The 10,000-nt window shown below is 58.6% G+C and overlaps 1 protein-coding gene across 1 annotated transcript in view; it reads left to right on the forward strand.

Moving 5' to 3' along the window:
- LOC138864663 (magnetosome-associated protein MamJ-like) overlaps positions 1 to 8,162 on the forward strand; it is a 27,840-nt gene extending 19,678 nt beyond the window's left edge. Inside the window, exons 7-12 of the mRNA XM_070132517.1 lie at positions 3,207 to 3,338; positions 5,530 to 5,679; positions 6,109 to 6,240; positions 6,406 to 6,540; positions 6,916 to 7,020; positions 8,085 to 8,162. Of these exons, the coding sequence (XP_069988618.1) occupies positions 3,207 to 3,338; positions 5,530 to 5,679; positions 6,109 to 6,240; positions 6,406 to 6,540; positions 6,916 to 7,020; positions 8,085 to 8,162 (732 nt within the window). The remainder of the gene's footprint in view (positions 1 to 3,206; positions 3,339 to 5,529; positions 5,680 to 6,108; positions 6,241 to 6,405; positions 6,541 to 6,915; positions 7,021 to 8,084) is intronic.
- The last annotated feature ends 1,838 nt before the right edge of the window (positions 8,163 to 10,000 follow it).

The following is a 10,000-nucleotide window of genomic DNA, read 5'->3' on the forward strand; positions in this document are numbered from 1 at the left end:
AGGAGGTGGTCTATGAGGCCGAGACGGACGCCCAGGAGGTGGTCTATGAGGCCGAGACGGACGCCCAGGAGGTGGTCTATGAGGCCGAGACGGACGCCCAGGAGGTGGTCTATGAGGCCGAGAAGGACGCCCAGGAGGTGGTCTATGAGGCCGAGACGGACGCCCAGGAGGTGGTCTATGAGGCCGAGACGGACGCCCAGGAGGTGGTCTATGAGGCCGAGACGGACGCCCAGGAGGTGGTCTATGAGGCCGAGACGGACGCCCAGCAGGTAGTCTATGAGGCCGAGACGGACGCCCAGGAGGTGGTCTATGAGCCAGAGACGGACGCCCAGGTGGTGGTCTATGAGGCCGAGACGGACGCCCAGGAGGTGGTCTATGAGGCCGAGACGGACGCCCAGGAGGTGGTCTATGAGGCCGAGACGGACGCCCAGGAGGTGGTCTATGAGGCCGAGACGGACGCCCAGGAGGTGGTCTATGAGGCCGAGACGGACGCCCAGGAGGTGGTCTATGAGGCCGAGACGGACGCCCAGGAGGTGGTCTATGAGGCCGAGACGGACGCCCAGGAGGTGGTCTATGAGGCCGAGACGGACGCCCAGGAGGTGGTCTATGAGGCCGAGACGGACGCCCAGGAGGTGGTCTATGAGGCCGAGACGGACGCCCAGGAGGTGGTCTATGAGCCCGAGACGGACGCCCAGGAGGTGGTCTATGAGGCCGAGACGGACGCCCAGGAGGTGGTCTATGAGGCCGAGACGGACGCCCAGGAGGTGGTCTATGAGGCCGAGACGGACGCCCAGGAGGTGGTCTATGAGGCCGAGACGGACGCCCAGGAGGTGGTCTATGAGGCCGAGACGGACGCCCAGGAGGTGGTCTATGAGGCCGAGACGGACGCCCAGGAGGTGGTCTATGAGGCCGAGACGGACGCCCAGGAGGTGGTCTATGAGGCCGAGACGGACGCCCAGGAGGTGGTCTATGAGGCCTAGACGGACGTCCAGGAGGTGGTCTATGAGGCCGAGACGGACGCCCAGGAGGTGGTCTATGAGGCCGAGACGGACGACCAGGAGGTGGTCTATGAGGCCGAGACGGACGCCCAGGAGGTGGTCTATGAGGCCGAGACGGACGCCCAGGAGGTGGTCTATGAGGCCGAGACGGACGCCCAGGAGGTGGTCTATGAGGCCGAGACGGACGCCCAGGAGGTGGTCTATGAGGCCGAGACGGACGCCCAGGAGGTGGTCTATGAGCCAGAGACGGACGCCCAGGTGGTGGTCTATGAGGCCGAGACGGACGCCCAGGAGGTGGTCTATGAGGCCGAGACGGACGCCCAGGAGGTGGTCTATGAGGCCGAGACGGACGCCCAGGAGGTGGTCTATGAGCCCGAGACGGACGCCCAGGAGGTGGTCTATGAGGCCGAGACGGACGCCCAGGAGGTGGTCTATGAGGCCGAGACGGACGCCCAGGAGGTGGTCTATGAACCCGAGACGGACGCCCAGGAGGTGGTCTATGAGGCCGAGACGGACGCCCAGGAGGTGGTCTATGAGGCCGAGACGGACGCCCAGGAGGTGGTCTATGAGGCCGAGACGGACGCCCAGGAGGTGGTCTATGAGGCCGAGACGGACGCCCAGGAGGTGGTCTATGAGCCCGAGACGGACGCCCAGGAGGTGGTCTATGAGGCCGAGACGGACGCCCAGGAGGTGGTCTATGAGGCCGAGACGGACGCCCAGGAGGTGGTCTATGAGGCCGAGACGGACGCCCAGGAGGTGGTCTATGAGGCCGAGACGGACGCCCAGGAGGTGGTCTATGAGGCCGAGACGGACGCCCAGGAGGTGGTCTATGAGGCCGAGACGGACGCCCAGGAGGTGGTCTATGAGCCCGAGACGGACGTCCAGGAGGTGGTCTATGAGGCCGAGACGGACGCCCAGGAGGTGGTCTATGAGGCCGAGACGGACGCCCAGGAGGTGGTCTATGAGCCCGAGACGGACGCCCAGGAGGTGGTCTATGAGGCCGAGACGGACGCCCAGGAGGTGGTCTATGAGGCCGAGACGGACGCCCAGGAGGTGGTCTATGAGGCCGAGACGGACGCCCAGGAGGTGGTCTATGAGGCCGAGACGGACGCCCAGGAGGTGGTCTATGAGGCCGAGACGGACGCCCAGGAGGTGGTCTATGAGGCCGAGACGGACGCCCAGGAGGTGGTCTATGAGGCCGAGACAGACGCCCAGGAGGTGGTCTATGAGGCCGAGACGGACGCCCAGGTGGTGGTCTATGAGGCCGAGACGGACGCCCAGGAGGTGGTCTATGAGCCCGAGACGGACGCCCAGGAGGTGGTCTATGAGTCTGAGACGGACGCCCAGGTGGTGGTCTATGAGGCCGAGACGGACGCCCAGGAGGTGGTCTATGAGGCCGAGACGGACGCCCAGGAGGTGGTCTATGAGGCCGAGACGGACGCCCAGGAGGTGGTCTATGAGGCCGAGACGGACGCCCAGGAGGTGGTCTATGAGGCCGAGACGGACGCCCAGGAGGTGGTCTATGAGGCCGAGACGGACGCCCAGGAGGTGGTCTATGAGGCCGAGACGGACGCCCAGGAGGTGGTCTATGAGGCCGAGACGGACGCCCAGGAGGTGGTCTATGAGGCCGAGACGGACGCCCAGGAGGTGGTCTATGAGGCCGAGACGGACGCCCAGGAGGTGGTCTATGAGGCCGAGACAGACGCCCAGGAGGTGGTCTATGAGGCCGAGACGGACGCCCAGGAGGTGGTCTATGAGGCCGAGACGGACGCCCAGGAGGTGGTCTATGAGGCCGAGACGGACGCCCAGGAGGTGGTCTATGAGGCCGAGACGGACGTCCAGGAGGTGGTCTATGAGGCCGAGACGGACGTCCAGGAGGTGGTCTATGAGCCCGAGACGGACGCCCAGGAGGTGGTCTATGAGCCCGAGACGGACGCCCAGGAGGTGGTCTATGAGGCCGAGACGGACGCCCAGGAGGTGGTCTATGAGGCCGAGACGGACGCCCAGGTGATGGTCTATGAGCCCGAGACGGACGCCCAGGAGGTGGTCTATGAGGCCGAGACGGACGCCCAGGAGTTGGTCTATGAGGCCGAGACGGACGCCCAGGAGGTGGTCTATGAGCCCGAGACGGACGCCCAGGAGGTGGTCTATGAGCCCGAGACGGACGCCCAGGAGGTGGTCTATGAGGCCGAGACGGACGTCCAGGAGGTGGTCTATGAGCCCGAGACGGACGCCCAGGAGGTGGTCTATGAGGCCGAGACGGACGCCCAGGTGATGGTCTATGAGCCAGAGACGGACGCCCAGGAGGTGGTCTATGAGGCCGAGACGGACGCCCAGGAGGTGGTCTATGAGGCCGAGACGGACGCCCAGGAGGTGGTCTATAAGCCAAAGACGGACGCCCAGGTGGTGGTCTATGAGGCCGAGACGGACGCCCAGGAGGTGGTCTATGAGGCCGAGACGGACGTCCAGGAGGTGGTCTATGAGGCCGAGACGGACGCCCAGGAGGTGGTCTATGAGGCCGAGACGGACGCCCAGGAGGTGGTCTATGAGGCCGAGACGGACGCCCAGGAGGTGGTCTATGAGGCCGAGACGGACGCCCAGGAGGTGGTCTATGAGGCCGAGACGGACGCCCAGGTGGTGGCTCTATGAGGCCGAGACGGACGCCCAGGAGGTGGTCTATGAGGCCGAGACGGACGTCCAGGAGGTGGTCTATGAGGCCGAGACGGACGCCCAGGAGGTGGTCTATGAGGCCGAGACGGACGCCCAGGAGGTGGTCTATGAGGCCGAGACGGACGCCCAGGAGGTGGTCTATGAGGCCGAGACGGACGCCCAGGAGGTGGTCTATGAGGCCGAGACGGACGCCCAGGAGGTGGTCTATGAGGCCGAGACGGACGCCCAGGAGGTGGTCTATGAGGCCGAGACGGACGCCCAGGAGGTGGTCTATGAGGCCGAGACGGACGCCCAGGAGGTGGTCTATGAGGCCGAGACGGACGCCCAGGAGATGGTCTATGAGGCCGAGACGGACGCCCAGGAGGTGGTCTATGAGGCCGAGACGGACGCCCAGGAGGTGGTCTATGAGGCCGAGACGGACGCCCAGGTGGTGGTCTATGAGGCCGAGACGGACGCCCAGGACGTGGTCTATGAGCCCGAGACGGACGCCCAGGAGGTGGTCTATGAGTCTGAGACGGACGCCCAGGTGGTGGTCTATGAGGCCGAGACGGACGCCCAGGAGGTGGTCTATGAGGCTGAGACGGACGCCCAGGTGGTGGTCTATGAGGCCGAGACGGACACCTAGGCGGTGGTCTATAAGCCAAAGACGGACGCCCAGGTGGTGGTCTATGAGGCCGAGACGGACGCCCAGGAGGTGGTCTATGAGGCCGAGACGGACGCCCAGGAGGTGGTCTATGAGGCCGAGACGGACGCCCAGGAGGTGGTCTATGAGGCCGAGACGGACGCCCAGGAGGTGGTCTATGAGGCCGAGACGGACGCCCAGGAGGTGGTCTATGAGGCCGAGACGGACGCCCAGGAGGTGGTCTATGAGGCCGAGACGGACGCCCAGGTGGTGGTCTATGAGGCCGAGACGGACGCCCAGGAGGTGGTCTATGAGCCCGAGACGGACGCCCAGGAGGTGGTCTATGAGTCTGAGACGGACGCCCAGGTGGTGGTCTATGAGGCCGAGACGGACGCCCAGGAGGTGGTCTATGAGGCTGAGACGGACGCCCAGGAGGTGGTCTATGAGGCCGAGACGGACGCCTAGGCGGTGGTCTATAAGCCAAAGACGGACGCCCAGGTGGTGGTCTATGAGGCCGAGACGGACGCCCAGGCGGTGGTCTATGAGGCCGAGACGGACGTCCAGGAGGTGGTCTATGAGGCCGAGACGGACGCCCAGGAGGTGGTCTATGAGGCCGAGACGGACGTCCAGGAGGTGGTCTATGAGGCCGAGACGGACGCCCAGGAGGTGGTCTATGAGGCCGAGACGGACGCCCAGGAGGTGGTCTATGAGCCCGAGACGGACGCCCAGGAGGTGGTCTATGAGGCCGAGACGGACGCCCAGGTGGTGGTCTATGAGCCCGAGACGGACGCCCAGGAGGTGGTCTATGAGGCCGAGACGGACGTCCAGGAGGTGGTCTATGAGGCCGAGACGGACGCCCAGGAGGTGGTCTATGAGGCCGAGACGGACGCCCAGGAGGTGGTCTATGAGCCAGAGACGGACGCCCAGGAGGTGGTCTATGAGCCAGAGACGGACGCCCAGGTGGTGGTCTATGAGGCCGAGACGGACGCCCAGGAGGTGGTCTATGAGGCCGAGACGGACGCCCAGGAGGTGGTCTATGAGGCCGAGACGGACGCCCAGGAGGTGGTCTATGAGCCCGAGACGGACGCCCAGGAGGTGGTCTATGAGGCCGAGACGGACGCCCAGGTGGTGGTCTATGAGGCCGAGACGGACGCCCAGGAGGTGGTCTATGAAGCCGAGACGGACGCCCAGGAGGTGGTCTATGAGGCCGAGACGGACGCCCAGGAGGTGGTCTATGAGGCCGAGACGGACGCCCAGGAGGTGGTCTATGAGCCCGAGACGGACGCCCAGGAGGTGGTCTATGAGGCCGAGATGGACGCCCAGGAGCTGGTCTATGAGCCCGAGACGGACGCCCAGGAGGTGGTCTATGAGGCCGAGACGGACGCCCAGGTGGTGGTCTATGAGGCCGAGACGGACGCCCAGGAGGTGGTCTATGAGGCCGAGACGGACGCCCAGGTGGTGGTCTATGAGGCCGAGACGGACGCCCAGGAGGTGGTCTATGAGGCCGAGACGGACGCCCAGGAGGTGGTCTATGAGGCCGAGACGGACGCCCAGGAGGTGGTCTATGAGCCCGAGACGGACGCCCAGGTGGTGGTCTATGAGGCCGAGACGGACGCCCAGGAGGTGGTCTATGAGGCCGAGACGGACGCCCAGGAGGTGGTCTATGAGCCCGAGACGGACGCCCAGGAGGTGGTCTATGAGGCCGAGACGGACGCCCAGGAGGTGGTCTATGAGGCCGAGACGGACGCCCAGGAGGTGGTCTATGAGGCCGAGATGGACGCCCAGGAGGTGGTCTATGAGGCCGAGACGGACGCCCAGGAGGTGGTCTATGAGGCCGAGACGGACGCCCAGGAGGTGGTCTATGAGCCCGAGACGGATGCCCAGGTGGTGGTCTATGAGGCCGAGACGGACGCCCAGGAGGTGGTCTATGAGGCCGAGACGGACGCCCAGGTGGTGGTCTATGAGGCCGAGACGGACGCCCAGGAGGTGGTCTATGAGCCCGAGACGGACGTCCAGGAGGTGGTCTATGAGGCCGAGACGGACGCCCAGGAGGTGGTCTATGAGGCCGAGACGGACGCCCAGGAGGTGGTCTATGAGCCCGAGACGGACGCCCAGGAGGTGGTCTATGAGGCCGAGATGGACGCCCAGGAGGTGGTCTATGAGCCTGAGACGGATGCCCAGGTGGTGGTCTATGAGGCCGAGACGGACGCCCAGGAGGTGGTCTATGAGGCCGAGACGGACGCCCAGGAGGTGGTCTATGAGGCCGAGACGGACGCCCAGGAGGTGGTCTATGAGGCCGAGACGGACGCCCAGGAGGTGGTCTATGAGGCCGAGACGGACGCCCAGGAGGTGGTCTATGAGGCCGAGACGGACGCCCAGGAGGTGGTCTATGAGGCCGAGACGGACGCCCAGGAGGTGGTCTATGAGGCCGAGACGAACGCCCAGGAGGTGGTCTATGAGCCCGAGACGGACGCCCAGGAGGTGGTCTATGAGGCCGAGACGGACGCCCAGGAGGTGGTCTATGAGGCCGAGACGGACGCCCAGGAGGTGGTCTATGAGGCCGAGACGGACGCCCAGGAGGTGGTCTATGAGGCCGAGACGGACGCCCAGGTGGTGGTCTATTAGGCCGAGACGGACGCCCAGGAGGTGGTCTATGAGGCCGAGACGGAAGCCCAGGAGGTGGTCTATGAGCCCGAGACGGACGCCCAGGTGGTCTACGGGCCCGTGTCTGTGTGCGTATATATGTGTGTGTGTTTGTATACATGCATGTTTGGTGTGTGTTTGTGTGTGTCTGTTGTGTGTATAAAAGCAACTCACAATCGCGAATGTGTGTTTTTGTGTATGCCTGTGTGTGCGTGTCTGTGGGTGTATACACGTATACACATGGGAACACACACAGGTTGATTGGCCTGCGGCGCTTGCTCGCTTCGTTATATACACATATATACATATATATGCATATATACATATATTCACACACACACATGCACACATACACACACACACACACATACACACACACACACACACACACATACACACACACACACACACACACACATATATATATATATATATATATATATATATATATATATATATATATATATATATTCATATTCATTTATTTATATATTCATATATATATATATATATATATATATATATATATATATATATATATATATATATATATATATATATATATATATATATATATATATATATATATGGTACCGGAGGGCTGGAAAAGGCTGGGGAAGGCCTATGTCTAATACCGGATTCTGAAAGGCTGAGAGAATATATATATATATATATATATATATATATATATATATATATATATATATATATATATATATATATATATATACATATATATATATATATATATATATATATATATATATATATATATATATATATATATATATATATATATATATATACATACACGCACACACACACACACGTATATGTATATATATATATATATATATATATATATATATATATATATATATATATATATATATATATATATATATATATATATATAAATATATATATATATGTATATATATGTATGTATATATATGTATGTATATATATATATATTTATATATATATATATATATATATATATATATATATATATATATATATATATAAAAATATATATAATGTATATATGTAAACATATGTGTGTGTGTTTTTGCGTGTACACACACACGTACGCTCACCTACATGCACACTTACATGCATGATGCATGTTAACACGCCATGCACTTAAGCGCAAGGACGCACAGAAACCACCCACAGAGCATGACAGTGTGAAAGCGAGGGACCAAAACACTAACGTCTGCCGCTGAACACTTTATTGTCCCAAGAACACAAAGGGATAAGCCAATGTACAACAAAAAGGTACTGGCGATATTTGTGCACAGTAACGTACGTGCGTTGGCCGGGAGCGAAAAGGCAGGGTCGCATCGCGGCCTTTGTGGGAAGCGGCGGCCGAACGCGATGCCAGGGAGAGGGCTGGGAAGGGAGGGAGGAGGAGGGAAGGGAGGGGGAGGGAGAGGTGGATGGGGAGGAGGGTGGAAGGGAGGGGGAGGAAAGGAGGGGAGGGACAGATGGGAAAGGAGGAGCGAATAGGGTGAAGGGAGAGGAGGATGGAAAGGAGGAGGAGGGAGAGATGGACGGGAAGGAGGAGGGAAAGGAGGGGGAGGAGAAAAAAGGAGAGGGAGGTGGAGGAGGGAAGGGAGGGGATACCGTAAAGGGTATGAAGGGGATGGGTTTGGGGGAACACACGCAAAGTTACATACACATAACCTGTACACATATAGTACTTATGCACTCTCTCCCATACGCACACCCACGCACAATGTGTACACATACTTAATCACGGTCACACGCACACACACGCACACGTCCGCCACTGCCACATTTCACACCTGGCCGCCGACAATCACCGGGTTGCACGGAACGGAATCAATCGGTAAATGATCACCATAATGCGCGTAATTCACATGGAAGCTCCGGCGGCCGAGGGATCATTCGCCCACCTGACCACGCGACACAAAGCGATGTCACCTGGTCAGGGGGCGTCGCGGGGGAAAGGGGGTGTCTAGGGGGATCCCCACTCTTTAGTGAGGGGCTAAAGAGTAGGGGTTGGGGACGTATGGGGGATGTCAAAAGTTTGGTGAAAAACGGCAAAAGACTAGTGGAAAGAGAGGGGGAGGGAGCCAAGGGGTATAGTGAGCAGGGGTTTTGTTTAGGAGTCAAATCCCGAGGCAAAGACCCGGGACTGCGAGCCTCCAGGTCTACTAGCAGTCGAGGAGCTCGGTGACTATTTTCTTCTTTTTTAAACGAAAATAGAGAACCCTAAGGATGAAGAATCATAGAAGACTGGTGTGAAATTTCAAGAGGCGGTCAATATACTTTTGAAAGAATATTGAATAAAAAGAAGGGTTGTGAGACTACCGAAAGGAGCCAAAGGAAGCAAGTTGACAATTTCTGACAGAGAAACAGAGACAGAATGAGATAAGACATCCGGAAAGGTATATCATGTCCTATCAAATCATGGGTCTGTTAGAGTCTGCTATTAGATAACGGGTCTTCTTAAATCAAGGAATAAATCTTTAGTAAAATCATATCCAATACAATGCCAGTGGGCGTATTATGTGTGTGTGTGTTTGTGTGTGTGTATGTGTGTGCGCGCGTGTGTGTATATGTGTTTGTGTGTGTGTGCTTGCATGTGCAGGACGGACAGAGAGCAGGTGATGATGACCTCATGACACACCAGTGACCACACCTGGTGCCAGGGGTAAGGGGGCGGTATGATAACGAGGCGAAAGAAAAAAAAAAAGAAAATAGAAAATAAATAAATTAGCAAAGAAAATAAGAGAAAAAGTCAAAGAAAGACGGGAGGCAAACAAATGACCCAATGAATAACGAATGAGGCAATCGGTCAATAAATATCCAAATGCAAGACGCGGATGAGTAATAAGTGGCAGAGGCGGGGTGGGAGGGAGGGGGAGAGGAGGGCCAGGGAGTACAGGTGTTAGTGAGGGAGATTGAAGTGCCGAGCCCCGGGGGGGGGGGGGTAGGGACCGTGGGGACGGGAGGGGGCTGGGTTTCTGATGGAAGGCTGACTGGGGGAGGGGGGAGGGGCGGGGAAGGGACACATTTACTGGGAGAGGACCGTGGG

The sequence above is a fragment of the Penaeus vannamei genome, chromosome 17 (assembly GCF_042767895.1).
Source record: "Penaeus vannamei isolate JL-2024 chromosome 17, ASM4276789v1, whole genome shotgun sequence".
NCBI lineage: Eukaryota > Metazoa > Arthropoda > Malacostraca > Decapoda > Penaeidae > Penaeus > Penaeus vannamei.